General features: G+C 35.7%; 1 protein-coding gene across 2 annotated transcripts in view; it reads left to right on the top strand.

The window, feature by feature from the left end:
- Nucleotides 1-330: 330 nt before the first annotated feature.
- LOC124827894 (protein TIC236, chloroplastic-like) overlaps nucleotides 331-23,877 on the top strand; it is a 56,536-nt gene continuing 32,989 nt past the window's right edge. Inside the window, exons 1-8 of one of the 2 annotated variants that reach the window (XR_015782628.1) lie at nucleotides 331-2,547; nucleotides 5,054-5,252; nucleotides 5,350-5,409; nucleotides 10,661-10,765; nucleotides 12,009-12,149; nucleotides 12,963-13,025; nucleotides 18,555-18,785; nucleotides 18,887-18,970. Coding sequence is in view for 1 of the 2 variants with exons in the window: in XM_088100615.1 (XP_087956741.1) it covers nucleotides 605-2,547; nucleotides 5,054-5,252; nucleotides 5,350-5,409; nucleotides 10,661-10,765; nucleotides 12,009-12,149; nucleotides 12,963-13,025; nucleotides 18,555-18,785; nucleotides 18,887-18,970 (2,826 nt within the window). In the remaining variant the exon portion in view is untranslated. The remainder of the gene's footprint in view (nucleotides 2,548-5,053; nucleotides 5,253-5,349; nucleotides 5,410-10,660; nucleotides 10,766-12,008; nucleotides 12,150-12,962; nucleotides 13,026-18,554; nucleotides 18,786-18,886; nucleotides 18,971-23,877) is intronic. The other variant, XM_088100615.1, reaches the window with a different exon arrangement.

The following is a 23,877-nucleotide window of genomic DNA, read 5'->3' as shown; positions in this document are numbered from 1 at the left end:
TTCTAGAATACAAAGCTAAAATACTCACGTTTTGAAGAAAACAAGGGTAAAACTCATTACAATAAAAACATAATACAATCATGTTTTTAGTGCATCGAATAGGGTTTGCTACATAGTTTTTCATTAAAATAAATTACATATTAAATTTGACACATCTTAATTTTATACAAAGAAAACACATAAAATTTGTATTTAGGGGAATTTTGAAGAGACTAAAATTGTATTTTAGGTTTAAATCTCTGTGAGGATCTTCACATAATTGAAGGAATTATAAGTGGGTTTAAACCATGGTAGAAGAGAAATATAGCAATGTAAATACACTTTCTTTCTTGTGGCCTAAAAGTGAAACCCAATTTTTTACTTTCACCTTTCCACCCTCCAAACAGAGCCAAGCAATTTCAACCCTTCTCCCAATCGAAACCATCTGGTGAGTGCCGTAGCCATTCTCAAAACGCAACACAACACAAACCAAGATTCTCAGACTCCATACTCGCTTCGTTTTTCACACTTCCACAGCGTGCCCCTCAAAATTAAACGCGCTGGTGATGAAGGGAGTCGAAATTTGTCTCCATTTTCAATGATTCTTCTGAGATGAGACCCCATAATGAGTCTGAAAAACCATACCTTGTTTCTGGGAACAAGTCTTCATGGCTCTTTGGAAAGTGGCACCAGCAAGAGGAACCCTTTTCTTTTGGAGAGAAGGAAGTTGCCGCAGAAGGGTCTTTGCAATTGCACGTGCTGCGTGTCCCCAAGACGCTGCCGTTTGGTAAGCCAAGCGTTACGGCTTTCAGCTTTTTCTGGGCAAAACGCGGGGTTATTGGGAAAAGACTTGATCTTGAGAGGTGGGTCGAGGTTAGAATGTGCCAGGGAACCTTATTTTAGGAGTGAGGCTTTGGGCAGTTATTTGACACCGTTGTGGAAAGAGGGGCTGCTTTTGATAAGGGCTTCTGTTTGCACTGCTGTTGTATCTGGAGTGTGCATGCTGGTGTGGTATGGCCAGAATAAAGCAAAGGGTTTCATTGAGGCCAATTTGTTGCCTTCTGTTTGTTCAGTAATCAGTGAGTACATTCAGCGTGACCTTGTGTTTGGCAAGGTTCGGCGAATTTCGCCGTTGAGCATTACTTTGGAATCTTGCTCGTTTGGGCCTCACAAGGAGGAGTTTTCGTGTGGCGAGGCTCCCACGGTGAAGCTTCGGCTCCGCCCCTTTGTGAGTTTGAGGAGGGGAAAGTTGGTGATTGATGCGGTTTTGTCGCATCCAAGTCTCTTGGTAGCACAGAAGAAGGACTTTACTTGGTTGGGAATACCCTTCAATGAAGGAGGCATGGGGAGAAGTTTCTCGGCTGAAGAAGGCATAGATTATCGTACAAGAACAAGGAGGCTTGCACGAGAGGAAGCCTTGGCTCATTGGGAAAGAGAAAGGGATGATGCGGCTAAGGAAGCTGCTGAGGTGGGGTACTTTGTTTCTGAGAGGAGTTGTGGTGTGTCCCAAGGTGATGATGGTTTAAAGGAGATGGAAACTCGTTCCGTGGAGTCAACTGCATCTGCGCCCTTTTTCTGCATGAATGATGGGAAGCACGATCATAGGTTGATGGACAAAGGTGTTAATTACGATACGAAGCATGCAGCTTTGGAAAAATCATTTGGAGTGAGATTACCTGCATCGGGACTTCGATTTTGGTCCAGAGTAATATCCGGGCCAAGGAAACACAAGTTTAAGAGGAAGGGTAATGGGGGTAGCATCTTTGCATCCGGTGTTGCTATCAAAAAGAGAATGTTTGAACGTAGTGCATCAGCTGCTCATACATACTTTTGTAATCAATCACAATGGAAATTTGGGGAGCCTTTGTCGCCTTCTGAATGTTATCATTTTATGAGTCATGATATGCATTTGGTGAAAAGTGAGGTTGACAGAAATGCCAAACCTGTTGTTGGTGATGAAAAAAGAAGTGATGATAGCCAAAGTGTAACACAATTCAAAGATCTGGCATTGCCTCCCTCAGTGAATGAAAATATTGGCATTCAATCGGATTACTTAAACTTAGTTTGTGATCCAACATTACACACAAGAGAGGGTGAATTTGAAAATTTGCAATCTAGTGATGATGTTGCAGAACCGGCTAATCCAAATGGTATTAAAGAGAAAAATGAGGAGTTTGTACCATATGTTGCTGCCAGTCATATGGACGATAATGACAGCTCTTCAGGGGGGCAACGAGGTTTGACATCTGAAAATTTGAGTTTTGTGAAGCCTAACTCTCAGTTGGAAACCTATTTTCAAAATCCATTTGAGCTCTTGCTTGTGAAATTTGACTTAACATCAATTTTAAGAAATATGGAAGAGTTGACATCTTGGTTTCTTTCTGGCCCCTTTGCAAAATTGAAGTCTGTCGTGGGTCTGAGAGTTGAAGATATTGTTTCCGAACATGTTGATGGGATAGATTTTGTGCAGTCCGAAGGTGTTACAAAGGTTCTGCCTATTACATTGGATTCAGTTCATTTCAAAGGTGCAACGTTGATGCTGCTTGCATATGGTGACAAGGAAGTTAGGTGAGAGTTGATCTTATCATTACCTCTTAATTTAAAATCAGTCTACAGCTGAAGTAATGGACACACCAGTTCATGAGTCCATGGTTTTAATATTGTGTACATCATTACAAATGTTATGTTGGGCGTTCTTTCAGAAATATATCATCTTGATAGTTAACTTGCTTATATCATTACTTCTGTTTTTTAAGTAGTATGACAATGACAATTCTAGTAACAACATTTTTTACTAATGACAATGACAATTCTAGTAGCTGGACTGGATACCGAACCAGTGAAGGCATGGTTTCAAGGTTCAAAGGTTCTACTAAAGTCAATCCGGTCTCAATAAAATACTATTATTTTAATTTTTATAATACATTAATATAATATAAGAGGAAAAATTAACAAAAATAAATTAGTACACATAAATTTATAAAATTAAAATTATAATTTCGCTTAAAATGGTCACAATTCATAACATATAATAAAAGTAATTCATATATGAAGGTAAACAAAACTAATACATCATGTTCAAGTTCAGATCTCTTAGAAAACCAACTACAAATCTCTTAAAAGAACTAACTACAACAAAAAAACACATGCTTCACTTTTTAACAAATTTTCCCGGGTCATGGCCATTTTTATTTAAGTCCAGTTTTTGGAAGATTTGGACGACTTCTTAGTTCTACCGGTTGAACTGGCCCCGTCCAGTTTTGACAAGTATGTTTAGTAGTGGGATCTCTATTTTGCATATTTAATTAGCCATCTTTGTTTTCAGAAATCTAGAAGAACGAAGAATTAGTGTTTTGTATTGGACAGAACATCCTTAAGTGCTATTTATTGGATGTTCAAAGTCTCTAATTCAAGATTTTGTAGGTCTCTATTCCAGTTATGCATGTGTTTCCTTCAAGCATTTATTAATTATATATTTAGTTTGCTTTTACCTTCTTCTGTGTGTCAATCAAACCAGTGCATATTGCTATATTCTGAAGAATATAATATAATTTTGCTTTTGCTTATTGAGCTCTATACAATAGAAATGCTGCCATTAATAATATGTTATCTAAAGTCTTGATATTTGTTTTTATCAAGTAATTATGGCTCATGATTGTTTTTAGCTCATTAGTTGAGGTTGAGTTTTGGCATTTTATTTTCTTGAGCTTTGACATAATTGTAATTTGTAAAAACAATTTCCTTCTTTGGTGTATACTTGAAACTTTAAAGTTTTGAATTTTGTTTCTAAAAGAGTAAGTTTATGCTCATTTAAAAGGATACTTTTTACATTTATTTTCTGGATACAACAGAAAGGATATTTTAGATGTCATTTTTCAATATTGAGGGATTAAATTGAAGTTCGCTTCTGTTGCAGGACCACATTTATAATCCTTATATCATCACTGAACTAAAATCAGTGTTTAGTTACACTACGTTATTGATCTTGAAAAGTTGAAACTGTAGACTGTTAGTATAACTACATAATAAGGGTTTCCAATTTAGCTTGTCATGTAGATATATATATATATATATATATATATATATATATATATATATATAGTCTAGTTATCTCACTTTCATATTGTTAATTAAACTAACTAAACAGTCTTAATTGATATATATAATCTAGTTATCTCACTTTCAAGCACCTTATAAATTTGTGTATTTTCAATTGAATCTCTATTAATTTTTTTTGTCTATCGAGTATCCAATTTTTATACCTTTTCAATTTTCCATCTGTTTAATTTTTTCATTAATTGGGTGACGTGATTGTTATCTTGTCTTGTCATCTTGCTTCCTTGTCTCCACATATTAAGAAATGTGAGGTTTTGTGATTAATAAACAAAAATTAAAGTAATAAAAGTCATTTGTTGTTTTACATTAACTGTAATATTGTTTTATTAATTACAAAACTTCACATTTTTTAACATGTGAATAAAAGGAAGCGAGATGACAAGACAAGATAACAATCACTCACCCAATTAATGAAAATACATAAATTTATGAGAGATTTAAAACTTCATTAAGTCTTATTTAATATTCTATAAGAGTAGTGTTAATCTTGGTTTTTTAGAATAAACTTGTTTGTTTCGATTTGGATATTTTCAGTATAATGTTTTAGATTATATTGCATAAATTATTGTGAGATGAGTGCCTGTAACATGAATTAGACTTAAAACAGAGAGAAAAGCACAGCAGATGAGCCAGAAACATGCTTGGAAGAGTCTCCCAGCTTTTCATACATATATATCTGTGATAGAGCTGTACAAGAGGATTCCTTTAATCAAGGAAGAATAATGCAAGATCAACACGATATTTAGCCTAATTTCCATAAATTTGCACTGCTAAAGAAAGCGAAAGAGTTATAATGAAATTAATCAATTGTTCTAACCCAATTTCAGTCTTCAATTCATTAAATCTCAATACAATCTTTTTATAATCTCAGCTCTTGTATACTATATAAATGATGCTTTTATATTGTAACCAAATAGTGATGGTCTGTGAATTAAAGATTTTGTACTATTGTTTTTAGGGAGATGGAGAATGTCAATGGACATGTAAAGTTCCAAAATCACTATAGTCGCATACATGTGGATCTGAGTGGAAATTGTAATACTTGGAGATCAGATCTTATATCTGAAGATGGAGGCTGGTTGTCTGCCAATGTTTTTGTTGACACTATTGATCAGAGTTGGCATGCTAATCTAAAAATTGATAATCTTTTTGTCCCGGTAACATTTATAATAGTTAATGGTCCATCATTACTTGCTTTGCCATTTAATTTCTACAATTTGCTTATGTAGTTTGTTTGGCTTGATTTTGGTGCAGCTGTTTGAAAGGATCCTTGAAATTCCAATTATCTGGTCTAAAGGGAGGGCTAGCGGCGAGGTGTTTTTCTAACTTAAGTTCATTTACCTTTCTATTCTATTTTTAGGAAGATTTTTCTTGAGTTAAACACTAATTTTCCTACTTATGATGTTAAATTTCAAACTCAACATCTACATAAATATATTTGGCATGTGTAGTACTTGTGACTAGTTTAGTGGTTATATAGACCTAAGACTTGCCTCCTGACTGGAACAATAGTTTGAGTTAAAGCCAAAGCGACTTGAGCAATGTGAACGATTGGTTGTTGTTTTTCTTCTATAATCAGTATATTGTTTCTTTTTTTCTTCTGTCAAAACAATGCCTAAAACCAATATTGTCAATAGGGGATGATGAAAAGTCATGAAAAGTTGAAATTGTGCTATATCATAGCAGTTGAAATATAACTCCTAGATAACAATCACATATTAAAAAAAATCAGGCTACTTGCAAGTAAAAGTAAGCTCTTAAACATTGGGTAATATTAACTCAAAAGTTAAATTGTGCAAGGCAAAAAGTTGATCAAAGCATATAAAAAAGCTAAAATTTGTATTAGCAGAGAAAAGAGAAGAGAAAAGAAGTTGAAATTTGCAAGAAACTGATGTAAAAGAAAAGAGAGGAACAAATTAAAGGAATTAGGGAAAGATTAAAGGGAAGTAAGAAAAACAAAAAGAGAGTATTGTTACAATGGAAAAACAGATACGATAGTTGAATATAGTGAAAAATTATATGAGATTAATATCCTTGTGCCCTCCAACTAGGGTTTTTTCTCTGTGTTGTGGCCTTCGCTCACTAGGGTTTTCTTCTCCTGTGCCACTGTTGCTACAAACTAGGGTTTTCATCTTCTCCTTTTCTGCGACTCCATTCTGCATGACCTAACCGTGATGCAAAATGGAGTCGTCATGGACCACCAGAAGAAACTCACATTGCCTTCACCATGTTGTGGTGGCAAGCTGCAAAATCACCACCAATTTCTGCCATGGTGCTGCCATAATATTTTCGATACCACTGGACAATAATAAGGGATTTGAGAGGTTGGTAGTACTAATGCCACAAGCTTGTGTTTGTAACCTTTGATAGCAGTTATAAAAGGCAAATTGACAACACTAGTAAAGGAGAAGAAAATAAAACTATTTTTTCTTTTTCTTTTTTTTATAAAAGCTCATACTTTGACATCTTAGTTAGGTTGATACCCAAAGTACATCTATTATTTGTCATCACATGAAAAATATTATTAAAAGAAAAAGATAAAAGAACAAAAAACATGGGGAGGCCGAACTAAATCCGTGAACAAAAAATACAGGACTAAACTTCTCCCATAGCTAAACTTTCCTAAACATAGAAAGTTGATATTTGTTATGAAAAAAATCTAAACTGATAGGAGGAGGCATAACAGGGTACCTGATAGGGTATAAGGTAATAGATAATGTTAGGGTTTGGAAGGTATACGAGAGAAGAAGAAAGTATATGAGAGAAGACGAAGGGCACCAAACGGTGGAAGGCGGGGAGAGGTCGAGTCGAACGGTGGAAGGTGGGGAGAGGTCGAGCCGAACGGTTGAAGGCGGTGAGGGCTCGAGCAGAACGATGGAAAGAGGTGAAGAACTGGAGCCGATCGGTTGAAGAGTTACTATCCTAACTGTTGTAGCAGTTAGGATGAGCAGGAAATATTTGTAGTAAATAGAGCTATATTATAGGGAAATATTCAGTATAAGATACTTATAGTAAATAGAGTTATATTATAGGGAAATATTCAGTATAAGATATTTATAGTAAATAGAGTTATATTCTAGGGAAATATTCAGAATAAGATGGGGGAATATTTAATATAAATAGAGCTAGACTCTATTTGTTAGGGTTATGCTTTTTATTATTGAGTTTGTTAACAGGCGGCTATAGTCCCGTGAGGGAGGTTATGCTCCCAACTATCCTTGTTTAGAGAATTTTATTACCATTAATAAGAGAAAGGCTTAAATGCTTACTTCGTCCGCATGCTAAGAGGTGAATTTCTGTTTAATGCCCGGTTTTAAAAAATGAATCTATTGAGTCCCAAAGTTGTAAAAATTGTATAAATGAAGTCCCCTCCGTTAAATTAGCATAAACTGAGTTAACTCCGTGCTTACCTGGTTGCACTTTTTTTCTCTTTCCTCTGCGGTTGCTGCCATCTTTTTCTCTCTTTCTTTTTCTCTCCCCAATACCCATTCCCTGCCAACCCTTTTGCAAGCCACTATGCCAGAACCAAGCAACCACTTCCAGCCAACCCTTTTCAGCCATGGGCACACCCAATTCCCTCCACCCATTTCTCCCAACATCATATCCCACAAACACTGTACGCTCTGGCCGAGGTTACCCAATACAGTGTTTCTCCAATGCACACATTCTCATTGGGTGTCCACACCGTCAGTCTCACCGCGAATTCCACCGACGGCGACCCCACAATCCGCCACCTGCCACGTAGACTCTAAACGAAGGGAACGAAGTTGAACTCGAAGACTCCGTTTATGCCAATTTAATAAAGATATAGAAAAGAGAGAAAAAGCTGGGACATTGCAGGAAAAGTAGAGGAGAGAGAAGAAAAAGTGCAGATTCTTTTGCCACGTCAGCTGGGAGTTAACTCCGTTTATGCCAATTTAACGGAAGGGATCTAATTGATACAATTTATACTACTTTGGGATAAAATAGATGCATTTTTAAAATCGGATACTAAACAGAAATTTAGCTCTTAACATGGGGACGAAGTAAGCATTTAAGCCTAAGAGTACCATTTAAAAGCTTCTCTATTATTCAAACCTAAATTAGTCAATTTATTAACACAATGACTTCCTTCCCTAAAAATATGGGAAACTCTGAACTCTATATCACTACAAAACTTCAAACATTTGGTTACTAGATATGTGATTAGTTGCACTAAGTTTAGTGACTCAAGGACCAATTGGTGGAGATTGAGAGAGACACGCAGGTGAATTACTAGTGTGTGCCACCAAAGTAGTGTGACTATAGATTGGTGTGTTGCACACCATTTGATAGTCTTTAAATGTTGCTAGAGATAAATCAACTGGTAGCGCAATAACAACAAATGACTGAGTTGTAGATGCTTGGGTGATATTGTGTGAATTAGGGGGTTTCCCTTGCAACTCTCAACACTTATCAATTATATGTATAGTGTGGTGTCAATGTTTGCATTTCAGATGAATTTTAGAATTACGTGTGAGAGCGTCCAAAATTATTACTGTGATGCAAAGGCTGTGTTTTTCATTGCATACGAAGTATGTGATCCTATGTTTATTTTTTGAGTAATATGAAGGAACGGAAATGATGAAAAAGTCATAGTAGGGTTTACTGATGATCCCAAAATCTGATCACAGGTAGCAGTATGGTCTATTGGCAAGCCATACAAGCCCAAGGTCAAAGAACGCATTGTGGTTCGCAAGTTCCTTCTTCACATTTGCAGATGGTGGTAGGAAGTAATCAAAATCATGCAAGGCAGCATGAAGCTGCAATGGTTAGCATACATACAACCTTTGAAATGTTATGGGGCAAGAAGTGCTAAGAGATCTTGGAGATCTTGGTACACACCTTACAAGAATGTAAGAGATCTTGGTACATGCCTTACAGCTCATTGGTATAAGTGGCACAAACATCCCACCAAATTGATGCACACGTCCCTTGGGTACAATAAGTAGGTTTAAGTGAGGTGTTAATAGTTGATTTAATAACATTACAAAGCTGTGGCAAGCAATACAAGCCCAAGATCATAAAGAAGTGGTTTTCATTTTGCTTCTTCACATATGTCGGTGGTGGAAGGAGGTCTTTAAAATTGTGTACGCCAGTAAAATGTTACACACATTGTGCATTATTGGCATATGGGCACAAACTTCTCACCAAATTGATGCACACGTCTCTTGGTAACGAAAGATAGGTTTAAGTGAGTGTGAATACTTGATTTATGTAGGAATGAATTGAACACTGGTAGGTAGATGGGATTTGCTGCCCAACTCACTTAACCATTACCTGATTTTCAAGCCCAAGTGGAATAGTTAGACCCATCTATGTTGTAAATACTAACCATATGGTTAGAAAAGATGAGAGAATCTATTTTGGAGGTTGATGTGGTGTTGGAAGACTTGTTTTGTGGAAGGATGAAAAAATAAAATCCTAAGGAGAGGGAAAAGTAGATTGGACAACTAAACACTGATGGAGCAACCAGCACAAGGGTATGAGGACACGGGAGGCAACCTGGTGAATATTGGTTAGAGAAGAAAGAGTTTGCCAGAGGTGGTGCTGGAACAGTGAATGTGAAGTTGGGAGAAAGGCTGGCAAAAGAAAATCCTTTGAACACGGTGGGTCTAACATGCCAACATGGTTTTGAAAAAGGCTCTAGATATGTTAAACTCTAGGAAAGAAAGAAACATTTAGTTGAAACCTTGTGTTTCTAAGACAGCGTGGGTACTTTATTTATATTGAGAAAAATGAATCAATATAATAAATAGATTAGATTTGATATAATATAATAACAAAGATATAATATCGGAATAAATAAAAAAATTCGGAAAAATACATATATGATCAAGATATTCTTGATTATATTGCGATCAATTTCTTGTTTCTATAATTATAACATAAGAGAAATGATGCATACCCACAAAGTTTGTTGTGATGTTCATATTTGCTTTTAGTAATTTTAAAGTCTATTTCCATGTATCTTTGACAATTTATATTTCCATTTGTGGATATTAGTTTGGATGTGTAAATAGGATCTCCTTTTCTGTCTGTTTTAATGATTCAATTGGTTAATTTTAATATAGGCTTAATTATAATTTGTCTTTGAAATTTGGGATAATTCTGATTTTGGTCCTCTAAAATTAAAAAAATTTGATTTTAGTCCCTCAAAATAAAAGATAATTTTCGCTGCTAGACTCTAAATTTGAGGGATTGAACTAAATTTTTAAATACTGTTTTAGTCCCTCAAATTTAGGATTAAGGGACTTAAACCACATTTTTACTAAATTCAAGGTACTGAAACACTTTTTTTTATTCGGTGGACTGATAACTTATTTAACTCAGATTTTAGGGTCTGAAACATAAATAAACCTTTATCATATTATTTGATGAACTAGCATTTTATTTCATAGGGAGACAAGTCCTACATTTTTTGGTTCAGATTCTGCTGTGGAACTTTATTTGTCATATTACCGCGAGTTCTTCACCCTTATAATTATCTATGTATGATGCTAAGTTTTCTTATAGGGTATGTATTTTTTTGTTACCTTATGTTTAGGTTCACCTGTGCATGTCCAAGGGGGAGACTTTTCCAAATTTTCATGGACAACTTGATGTGATAGGGTTGGATTTCCAGCCATTGGATGCTCCATCATCTTTTTCCGTACAGCTTCCTATACTCTCTTCTTATGACACTTGGAGTTTCTTCTTTTCTATATTTGGTATTCCTTATTCAATGTGATTGGGCTTGGTGTTATTTGAAAAGTACCTGAAGTGTTGCATTTTATATTGTTTACTCAGCATATGCTTTGATGTTGTATGAAAAATTGAAATATGCTATTTATTGGTTAAGTGCCATTACAATACTAAAATTAGAAGGATGATATGATGGACCACATATATCTATCGTGGACCATTATTTACAGCCTATAGATTAATGTAAGCTGGATAATGTTGTTAAAGATATGATTAAATGGCCTATAAATTGGAAACTGTGTATAGCTATTAGTATATACACTATAGTTAACATATATAGTTTTCAAATGTGTTGTACAACTTCTTATTTTCTTTGTACATAGGTAGATTTACCTGTAAACTATGTTACTACTGTGTCTAGCTGTCAGTTCTTATAACAGCTAGTAGTAAGCTACATCTATATAATGTTATACTGTGTCATCAACTGTTTGTTGTAAACATGTCCAGCATGTGGATATGCATACAATATCTACATAATGTTATACAGTTATCCGTGGCTAAATATTCTGTTACACTTCATAGTTGCTTTTAACATGGGAATGGGATCTAGTTCCAGTATTATTGAGTGGAAGACAATAATTGCTTATTTCATAAGGAAACTGTTGCTAGAAAAAATTGGAATTTCCTTTTCAATATGAAAAGTATTTATTTGAGTTACACAAGGGCTCCCTGCTTTGAGTTGGAATGGCAGAAGTAATGTTTAGCGTATCCTTTTTTCTACTTCTAGTTTTCTTTTTCTACCTAAGTTGTATCTTTTCTTCTCAATTTACGTGGTTAACACTTCCTTGGTACTCTTGATAATTTTTGTTTTGTTTTATAGATTGTATTTCGTAAATGATCATACAGGGTCCTTCTTTTTTATCTGTTTATTTACATGTTTGCAATCTTATTAATTTTCTCTCTTTTTTTAAGATTTACTTATATTTGTATTCTCACTTTTGAGAAGTGTCTTTTATCTTCACCTTTGTATTTATCTTAATGAAATAATTCTTTTACCATTATGGATTGCATTGGTATAACTTTTGATGACTTCTGTACCACACACGTGAAGTATTTAGGCATATTGATATGCAAACGGGCTGAGTATTTTTCATGATATGAACTGAAATTTAATTCCCCCCTTTTTGTTCTATTTTTTTATGTCATTGAAGAACATATCAGGGAGTTTATGTTTTCGTGGTCAAAGAATATTTTTACACAATGCAAGTGGCTGGTTTGGCAGTGTTCCTTTAGAAGCATCAGGAGACTTTGGCATTCATCCTGAAGAAGGAGAGTTTCATCTTATGTGTCAGGTACTTTTTTCTCATGCATGCTCACAAACACAAATTGTAGCTTAGTCAAATATAATTTTTGTTTTGTATGAGAGTTCATTTGGAGAAGTTGATATTTTATTTTCTACAAGTTATCCTTTGAAATAGCCAAGCATTTTTCACCGGTGAGTGTACAATTCTCCTATAATCTGCACTCATACTAATATTATTTCCAATTGAGTTTATTTTTGCAAAAATTAACTATTTAGTTATTCTTTCATATGCACCTAACACCAGAAGCTAACACAAAAGTCCTTTGGGCTTGAATTGTGGATTGAGCATAGACCCACCTCATTTTGTGCTAAAGGAATTTTGTTTTAGTGTAATTATAAAAGTGGTACCCTTGACCACCTTTAGATGTTTCTACAGCATGCCACTGCCATGGAACCAACTATAGTTAAAATTTTTGCATTCTCAAATTTAGTTTAGAAATTTGAAAGTATGTATTTCCTGTCGGATTGGGTAAGTCCTTCATATTCCACTCTGTTGCCATTATTAGTAGTACTGACAGCATACCTAATTAGTCTTGCTGCTACTCCAGCCATAGTCCATTAAGCCCTGTGGTATCCAAAGTGTACAACTCTTTGGGGAATAAGAAAATTTGGTTTGTAAACGGGAGAATTTCCAGAGTGCTCTCTGTACAGTTACAGACACTCATACATAATGAGATATTATGATCATAAGAATTCTGTATAGTGAGTTCCTTTTTCATATTTATACCTTATTTAATTTGATGGTAGATAGTTGTGCTTCTTTTCATCTTTTCATTAATGTTTTGTTTGGTCATATATATAGGTTCCTGGTGTTGAAGTGAATGCTTTGATGAGAACCTTTAAGATGAAACCTCTTCTCTTCCCGGTACATTTCTTTAGCTCGGTGCACTAATTTTAGTACTTTAAAGTTTGAATATGCTGGAATTGATAGAGTAAAATCAAAATATTATTTCGGAATAATCTGCATTTGTATTCAACATTATGGCAACAAGCACTATCTACAAATACAACAATTTATCCTGTGAAAATAATAAAATCTGGGTATAGGATTAATTTCCCTTTGTGTTGAAAATACACATAGGGTAATATATTTATAAAGAACAATAGAACAGGAAAATCTGGCTAATCCAAATACACATGATATTGTAACTTATATCTAACATACTGATAGGATATAATGTGTATGATAGGAGAAAACATATTAAGAAGTAGTTGTGAGTTAGGTTGTTAGGTGAGTGAGGTTTCCTTTATATAGTTGGGGGGTCCTGGTATGGAGGGGACTTTTGGATAATTTTGTAGATTGAGCTTTAGCTCTTTGTGAAGGAGAAACCCTTGGAGGAGAGAGTGGTCTCCTATTTTGTGTTCTTTTCAGTTTATACAATAAAGAATATTACTCTTCTTTCTCTTTTCAATTTTGGATTCCTAACAAATTGGTCTGATCTGTCGGATCAATAAGTGGTGGAAGCATGGAAGGAAGAGTCAATACTTTGGAGAGGTGGGTAAGCAAACAGAAAAGGGTGATAGCAGAATGGAGAGGAAATATCCAAGATGTTGAAATGTAATGTATTTTCTAGTGGGCGTTTTAGAGTGGGCTTTTTAGGAGCCTTTTGTTTTTCCTTTTTATGTTGATCTACTATCCCTTAAATAGGGTAGTATGTGTATTAGGGTTAAATGAACAACAATAATAAAAATTTCAATTTCTGGAGAAACATTATGGACAAAACACAGACACCTAAATACACGTGGGGAGACATGGTATAGAGTGTCGTTTGGAAAAATGATAGAGTGAAGAATTTTATTCTCAAGAGAGGAAGAAGGCATCCTATTGATTAGAAAACGGGCAGTGAGGACTGCATCGCCCGAGTGATGCACAGGAATATTTGTATTCAACATTAGGGAGCGTGCAGTTTCAATGAGATGTCTATTCTTTCTCTCTGCAATACGATTTTGTTGTGGAGTGTGAGGACATGTTGACTGATGTAAAATTCCTTGGGAAGATAAGAATGAAGAAAATGCTGCAGAAAAATATTCCTTAGCATTATCACTATGGAGGATTTTAATTGTCTTCCCAAATTGGTTCTTAATTTCATTAAAAAAGGACATAAAATGGACAAAAGTTTAGATCTCTCTTTCATTAAATAAACCCGAGTACATCGAGAGAATTCATCAATGAAGGTTACAAAATAATTAAAACAAAACGAAGTAACACGACTTGGTCCCCAAATATTAGAGTGAATAGTTGAGAAAGGAAAATTACATCGCGTCTCAAACCTTTTAGGATAAGAAGATCTAACATGTTTTCTTAACTGACAAGACCCACAATCGAAGACTTGAATGTTCTTGAGACTCAGAACCATCATCTTCAACGTGGACAAACTTGGATGGCCCAAACGATCATGCAAAAGTTTTGGGGATGAAGTTGTAAAACAGGAAACTAAAGTGCTATGTTTTAAGAAATAAAGTCCTCGAGACTCATGTCCTTCTCCAATCAGACGACCAATACCATGTTGCTGTATAACAAAGGAATTAACAGTAAAGGTTACAGAACAATTTAAGGAATGAGTCAATTGACTTAAGGAGATTAAATTGTAAGGACAATGAGGAATTGGAGGAGATAAGGCAACTTTGTCAATTCCCTGAGATGCCACTTCGGATCCATTGGCAACGGTAATGAAATGAGAGATTTTCGGAGAGTACAAGGAAGAAAATGAAGGAATGTTACCAGAGATATGGTCTGAGGGACCTGAGTCAAGGATTCATGGACTGTGACCTTCCACAGATTGAGATATGCAGGCAGTTGACACATTGGACATGGAGGAGGATTGGCCAGGATTAGAAGATTTTCCAGACTTGTACCTCAAAAATTCTTGGTACTCCATTTGAAATTCTGGATTCTAGATCATCAGATTTAGAAGCATGAGCAACTTTGTCTGGATATCCTTGTAAGGCATAACATTTCTCTTGAGTATGGCCTATTTTCTTACAATATGTGCATTGAGGACGCATACTACAACCACCACGTCCTCCTCGGTTGCTTTTGCGTCCTCCTCTTCCTTGTGGTGCTACCATAACTGATGTTTCAATACCATGAATTAAATATTCGTCTTTAACTAATGAAGGTACCTGAAGAAGTCGAGTAACTAGGCTATCCATTGATGGGACTTGATCACCAGTTAACATTTGATCACGAACATCATCAAAATCTAAGTGTAGACTTCTTAGAATAAAGACCATGTAAACCTTATCAAGCTTCTTGTTTATGCCTTCTAAAGAATTAGCCACAAAGAAATTCTTCAATTCCTCTACGACAACACAAGCCTTTCCTATGTGAGCGACCATATCATGATTGGCTTGTTTGAGGGAAGTCACTCTTTGAGTTGCATCAAAGAGACGTTGCACATCATTAGCAAAGATATCTTGTGCTCTTTTCCAAAACGAGGAGCACGTTTTGTAAGGTCTCAAAATTTCTAAGACCTCTTGTTCGACAGATTGCCATAGGACAAAGAATAATTGAAAATCAAGTTTCTGCCATTGAGATTTCTCTTCATCGGGTATAGTGGAAATATCTTGTTCAAGATGATCATGGTATCCTTGGCCAAGAAACCATAACTCCACGAAAGAAGACCTAGATAGATAGTTTTTCCAACTGAGTTTTGCAGAAGTAATGGTAAGGGTAGCATACATATAATATCTCTTGGTTGAGGGAGAATAACATTTATACCTTTTTTGAAGATGAGAGTAGCCCAAGAAAACACACTTAATAGATAAAAGAAATGATGCGGAAATCCAATAATCATGAAAGGGGCTCAAAAGGAAGTGAGAAATTTGTTTACAGAGCAAGAAAGGGAAGGAGTGAGGAGTTTTTTCAAGACATCATGAAAGGAAAGAAAGTGGTAAAGATGGGTATGTATGCTAAGAAAAAGAGTCTGCAAGACATCAAGAAAGCAAAGAAACCCTTAGATGGAGGAGAAATTTCAATCAATTGGGAGGAGGAAAGAGAAGAGGATACCATTGACAATAATGGAACTAGGAAGGGTGAGGAAGAACCACTTTTCCCGTGGGTTAAAGGAGTGGAGTTGTCCACATTTGAAGGGAATGGCACCCAAGGTCAAACAACAAGGGCAACAAATGTTTTTGAATATAAGAACATCAAAGGATCAACAAAGGTACACCCAACAATCAATAACATGGAAGAAAATGCAGTCCAAGGGTTCAAGATCTGGCAACAAAAATTCAAGAACGTTTCTTGGGAAGATCTTTCTAAAGCCCTCTGTAAGAGCTGTAGGGAAAGAGAATGCAACACCATTTTTTTCGAAAAGTGTGGGGGTAGAAAACAAAGTGCCATTGTTGGAAAATGGGCAACAATTAAACAACAAGAAAGGGTGGAAGATTACATTCAAGGATTTAAAGTGGGAAACAACAATAGGGGTGAATTTTGTTATGCTATTGATGTGCTGCCTAGTAATAATACGCAACATGATGGTTTATGGGTTGTGGATATTCTTTATATCCATAAAGATATTGGCATTCGTGAGGAGGTGGGTTTGATTTCTTGACGCCAACAGTTGGGGGAAATGCACAGAGAGTTTTACTTGAGAGTTTGGCAGCAATAACATGGACTGGGAGTGGGAAAAAATTCATCCAAGAATTCAAGATATTGGTGTCACAAGCAAATAAAACACCAGAAGATCAATTGCAGGGATTATTCTTTGTAGGGCTGCAATCTAACATTCACAACCGGTTCCCACAACAGGATCTAAAGGACTTGATTACAGATTTGCAAAGTGCTCTAATTGTGGGAGAAAAGCCAACAATGAAGAATCACACCCTCTGTTCGGAAGAAAAAACCAAAACATAAGGGAGATTTGTAATAGAAAAATATAGTATGAGGGAAGAGGAAGGGGATGCAACAATAAAGAGAGTTGAAGGTGGAGATGCAGCCAAGCAACAAATTTTCCCAAAATCAGATTTACGTAATCGGAATAAGAATTCATGGTTGAACTTAGATGTGATAATGATGGGAACATCAATGACATTGGAATTTTGGGATTCCAAATTACTGGTTTAGAATTTGGTATACAAAAACCACTGTCATATCGACCACCACCCAAGCCTCTAGGTCTAAAATTGCAGGCAGTAGCAGTGGGTTTCCTTCTGATAATAAGACAATATCACACTCCCATGAGATCGAGCTTCACTCTTCCAACCTTGAGGACAAGGTTGTTCTAACGGTGTGTAGTGATAGGATATAACGTGTATGATAGGAGAAAAAATATTAAGAAGTAGTTGTGAGTTAGGTTGTTAGGGTGAGTGAAGTTTCCTTTATATAGTTGGGGGGTCCTGGTATGGAGGGGACTTTGGGATAATTTTGTAGATTGAGCTTTAGCTCTTTGTGAAGGGGAAACCCTTGGAGGAGAGTGCTCTCCTATTTTGTGTTCTTTTCAGTTTATACAATAAAGAATATTACTCTTCTTTCTCTTTTCAATTCTAGATTCCTAGCACACACCCTACTAGGTGAGGTTGGCTACATGATTCACCAATGTTATTGGGCTCAATCTAAATGTTATCTACTTTACTTGTCAGTGGTATGCTTTCATATGTTCATAGTATTATCCATAGAGGAGCTATTGCTTGTTATGGATCTTCTTCCTTATTGTGTGTCCACACATCCATCTTAACATTGAGACTTATATTCTTGCTTCTTTTTTTCTTATTCCTTTAAAACCCAACATTCACTACCTCATAGTATAGATCTGGAAGGCAAATTGTCACTCCTAGTAAGGGAAGAGAAAAAATAATGATTACTAGATACATGATCAATTGTACCAAAGACAATGGTCTAGGGACTCAGGGAAGGAGATTGAGAAAGACAAACAAAATAATGATTGGTGTGTGCTACCAAAGCAGTGTTACTAGTAAATTGGGGGAGTGTAACACATTTTGTGAAAGTCCTGAGATGTTGTGTTTAGCTCCTTAGTGTTTTTGTTTTCTAACATGTTTAGTTTCTCAAAGAGCATGATGTTAACTTTTTGTTCAATCATGGTAACCCTAGTTTCTCAAAGAGCATGATGTTAATTTTATGTTCAATCATGGTAACCCTAGGCTAGGGGGAGAGGGGGGGGGGGGGGGGGGGGGGTTCACTTAATTGCAACCTCAAGGGTAGTGATTTAATCTTAAAAGTTATATCAATTAGAGATATGTTATTATGTGCATGTTCTTGCAATTTTTAATTATAAATATGAAGAACCAATTTTATGCACACTTAACTTTTGCACATTTGAATATCCCTTATATTATTACTATTGCATATTTGTATGTCATCACAGAAAACCCCAAGATCAATTTTAACTTTTTTCTTCTTCTCTTATCTCAGTCTTTAATTTTTGAATTGCAGCTGGCAGGATCTGTAACTGCTCTATTTAACTGTCAAGGCCCACTGGATACACCTGTATTTGTTGGCACTGGAATGGTTTCAAGGACGTTCTCTTATTTACAAACTGATACTACTGCATCTGTAGCATCTGAAGCACTTGCTACAAGTAAGGAAGCTGGAGCGCTGGCAGCATTTGATCGTGTACCATTTTCATATGTATCTGCTAATTTCACTTTCAACACCGATAACTGTGTAAGTTGTCAAGGATAATAATTTAGCATGGGTATCTTTAGATTAGTGCTTTATTATTAGAGTTTGCTATACTGTGGTAGCACTTACTCTGCATATTGTAGGTTGCTGATTTATATGGAATTAGGGCATGCCTTGTAGATGGTGGTGAAATTCGAGGGGCTGGGAATGCATGGATTTGCCCAGAGGTCAGTTAGAGAGCCTTTTTCTTTTTGTATTTTTTTTAGTCATACTTTTTTTTAAATATGCCGTACTTTAAACAACTAGGAAGCATAGCATCGTCATTTAGGTTATATACACTCACTTTTTGACCATTTTTGTTTTTTCTCCTAGGGTGGTGGGGGTTTGTTAGATCAAGAGAAAGAGAAAGAAGAGACATGTTTAACTAAACTGATTTTATTGAATCGAACTCTTTACATGTATATTTTATACTACAAGATGCAGAGTACAATGGTACAATATGGTCAACTATTGACTATAGTTGACCATTGATTATAGCATAGTTAACCCCTAACTATTAGATGTAAACAACAACTATTAAATGTACACTAACAGCCCCCCTCAAACTCAAGGTGGAGATTTATCAAACAAGAAATTCTTCACATTGAGTTTGACATGAAGTAAAGTAAACCGAGTGGAGGAAAGGGGTTTGGTCAAAACATTTACCCACTGATCAAGGGCAGGAATACGACAAATATGCAGGTACTTGGCCAGGACTTTGTCTCTAACAAAATACATCAATCTCCATATGCAATGGAGACTGCACTTTGATTATCACACAATAGAACAGGAGTGGAAAACTTGACATGCAAATATGGGAGAAGTGCAGAAATCCAGGATAACTCAGCAGAAGTTTAAGCCAAACTTTTGTAGTCAGCCTCCGGACTCGAGCATGCAACAACTTGTTTCTTTCTAGACCACCAAGAGATGAGATTTGGACCGAGGAAAATGGCTGCCCTATATGTAGATCTTCTATCATCAACATCAGAAGCCCAATCAACATCACAATAGGCTTTTAGAAAAAAGGAATAGTGAGGAGAAGCAACTTGAAAATGAAGGCCATGAAAGATGGTACCCGTAAGATACCACAAAATGCGCTTCACAATAGTCCAGTGAGATTCAAGAGGGGAGGCCATGAATTGGCAGACCTTGTTCACAGAAAAGCTAATTTCAGGACGAGTTATGGTTGACATATGGAGAGCACTCACAACTGACCCATATAATGTTGGATCAGAAAACAAATCAACGCCATGTTTATAAACCTTGCAATTGCTAACCATTGGTGAAGAAATAGGATGTGCCTCAATCATATTTGTTTTGATTAGCAAATCTCTATAATTTATTTGGTTTGAGTCATGATAAGAGATGAATCAAACATATATTTGACTTCAAGACCCAGAAAATAATCCAGCTGTCTCCTTTCTTTTAAGGAAAATGCAGCAAGAAATTTTGTTGTTATAGACTGAATAAGAGCCGCAAATGTATCACTGATGATTATATAAAGAATAAAGAAGAGTCACAGGTATTGCTAACAAACCCAAGCTGATGGAGCGTGTGTTGTAATTTATCAAACTACTGATGAGGGGCCTGCTTAAGACCATATAGAGCTTTATTTAATTTACAAACCAGTGATTTATCCTCCACTTCAAAACCAGGTGGCTGAACCATATAAACAATCTCTTCAAGAAAACCATTTAAGAAGGCAATATTAACATCCAACTGAAATAAATTCCAGCCATAGGTGACCCAAGAGTAATAACAATTTTGATGGTGACTGGTTTTACTACGGGTGAGAATGTCTCTTGAAAGTCAAAACCATGTATTTGATGAAAACCCTTGGCCACGAGTCTAGCTTTGTATTTATTAATAGAGCCATATAAACAATCTCTTCAAGAAAACCATTTAAGAAGGCAATATTAACATCCAACTGAAATAAATTCCAGCCATAGGTGACACAAGAGTAATAACAATTTTGATGGTGACTGGTTTTACTACGGGTGAGAATGTCTCTTGAAAGTCAAAACCATGTATTTGATGAAAACCCTTGGCCACGAGTCTAGCTTTGTATTTATTAATAGAGCCATTCCTTAACTTGAAATACCCACTTACACTCAATAGGTTGTCTGTTAAACAGTAAAGGAACTAAATCCGGAGTATGTTGCTTGATAAGAGCATCATATTCTTGTTGCATTGCAGCAGACAAGTCAGCATCTTTAAGAACTTGTTTTACAGTTTTGGGTTCAGAATGAAAAAGTAACATGGAAGGACAAATTCTGCATGAAACAATACTAGACTTAGATAAAGTCTGCATGGGATGAATGTTGAGCAGAACAACATCCTAACAGCTTCAGTATTAGCTGTATGAGGCGCAGTACAAAAAAAAATGCTGAAGATGGAATCTGTGATAGGTAAAACCTTCATAGTAGCTGTATGAGGTGCAGTACAAGAAACAGATTCTGAAGATGTTGAAATCTGTGATGAGTTAACAGCCACCGGAGGAGGTGGCATAGTAGGAGATGAAGGAGTGGGTGTAAGATTGAGATGTAAATTAAAATATTGATCCAAATTTGTAACAATATTGGGAGTATTGGCAAAAATACAAGTGTAAGGAAATTCATCTTCATTGAACCGATCATCCTTGGAAATATAAACTTTACCACAAGAAGACAAGCACTTATAGCCTTTATGGATTTTAGAATAACCTAGAAATATGCATTCCTCAGAATGAAAAACAAGTTTGTGATAGTGATAAGGTTTTAAAAGAGGAAAACAGGTACACCCAAATACTTTAAGAAATGAGACATCTGGATCTTTATTGAAGAGAACGCAATATGGAATAGGAAAATTCAGAGAGGCAGTTGGAAGCCTTTTAATAAGTAAACTGCTGTAGGAAAGGCATAATCCCAAAATTTTAAAGGAAGAGAAGCTTTATGCAATATAGTGAGACCCAAATCAACAATGTGTCCGTGTTCCTTTCAACCACTCCATTTTGATGATGTGTATTGGGAAAAATAAGTCTATGATGAATATCAAAATTAGCTAAGAGCTTAGTGAAGGGTGTTGGAAGTCCCACATCAACTAGAGATGAGACCAATCTAAAATATATAAGTGAGTGAAAACCTCACCTTAGAAGCCGATTTTGTAGAGTTGAGTTTGACTTAAAGTCCACTTCTTAACATGATATCAGAGTCATTGTTAAAGTCTATCTTAGTGAGATTTGTTGTTTGTTGAGTATATTATTCTACCCATTACTTGTTAAAGTCTATCTTAGTGAGATTTGTTGTTTGTCGAGTATATTATTCTACCCATTACGAGGACATAGAATTGAATATATTTGTAACAAGCTTAGTACATACAATATATCTCACAATTTAGGGTAGAATAATCGATATATTAAATTGTGTTGAGAATACAATTCATATATACAAGGCTAGAAAGTTATTTTAGGAAGTATAATAATAGCTCCTAAACAACCAGATCCCTATGATTTAGGGATATTTCCATCATACACTATAATTGTAATATGCTAAACAAGGAAACAATACAACTATTAAAACACAAATTCTAATAGAAATAATACTGCTAACAAAACAGATTCTAACACTCCTCCTTAAGCTGGTGAATAAGTATTTTCCATTCCCAGCTTGGAAACAATCCTCTCGAAGTTGTTGTTGTTCAACCCTTTTGTTAGAATATATGCAAGGTTGTCTTGTGAGGAGATATATGGAGTGCAGATCAAACCACGGTCTAATTTTTCTTTGATAAAATGTTTGTCAACCTCAATATGTTTGGTTCTATCATGCTGCATTATGAGCTATGCTAATAGACGATTTGTTATCACAATAAAATCTTATTGGTTCATCCGATTTTTTCTGAAGTCTTCCAAGATGATCTTCAGCCAGAGTAGTTCACATATCCCTTGTGCCATTACTTTGAACTCTACTTCAGCACTGGATTTGGCTACCACACTTTGTTTTTTACTCTTCCAAGTCACAAGATTTCCTCCAAGGAAAGTGTAATATCCTGTAGTTAACCTGCTATCCACAATTGATCCTGCAGAGTCTGCATCCGTATATGCTTCTAGACTTACATTCTCATTTCGTTTGAACAAAATTCCCTGCTTGGGATCCCTTTCAAATATTGCACAATTCTTAGTGTAGCTTGTAAGCGAATCTTTTTTGGTTGGTGCATGAATTGGCTAACTAGATTCACAGCGAATGCAACATCAGGTCTAGTGAGATAAATATATCAGTCAACCAACTAGCCTTTGATACATTTCCTTGTTAACTGCAGTATCTTCTTCTGCGTTTCCCAGTTACAGGTTTGAATCAATTGGTGTACGTGCAAGCTTGCATATTGTCTTACTAGTCTCTTTCAACAAATCAGTGATGTATTCCTGTTGATATATGAATATTCCCTTTTTAGAATGGGCCACTTGAATTCCCAAAAAATACTCCAATTTTCCCAGGGTCTTAATTTCAACTTCTTTAGCTAGATGTTGGCCTAACAGTTGTTGCTCCTCCTCATCATCACCTGTCACTATAATATTATCCGCATAAACCAATAACATTGTTACTCCCCTTGATTTAGAGTGTTTAATGATCAGAGTGTGGTCTCCTTGACTTTGTTTAAAGCCAGACCTATCATAACTTTATTAAACCTTCCAAACCACGCTTATGGTGAATCTTTCAGCCCATAAAATACCTTTTTTAGCTTGCAAACAGTGTTGGCAGCTTTTCTTTCTCCATATCTAAGGGGCAATTCCATTTAAATCTCCTCTTCAATTTCTCCATGGAGGAAGGCATTTTTAACATCAAATTGTTGCAAGTTCTAACCATAATTAGTCGGTAGGGAGATTAAAGGATCAGGAGTAGTTACCTCATGTAATGTTGGGTTGGATTTTTGGACATGGACAAATTCCATAACGGCCTTTGTCTTCCTTGTATAAACCCGTTTTCTCCCAAATCTTACACCAACTCCATCTTGAGTGGATTTAATGGGTTCCTTCTCAGTTGTTACACTTTTAGTCCCTTATTTTGGTCCTAAACTTAAGTCAGGGAGCATAAGGAATCATCTTCCTTTCTTGCAGTACCCC

Source organism: Vigna umbellata, chromosome 1 (assembly GCF_029865625.1).
Source record: "Vigna umbellata cultivar VRB3 chromosome 1, Vumbellata_1.0, whole genome shotgun sequence".
In the NCBI taxonomy this organism is placed as follows: Eukaryota; Viridiplantae; Streptophyta; class Magnoliopsida; order Fabales; family Fabaceae; genus Vigna; species Vigna umbellata.
Note: the sequence above shows the minus strand (reverse complement) of the source record. Positions and strands in the feature narration are given on the sequence as shown.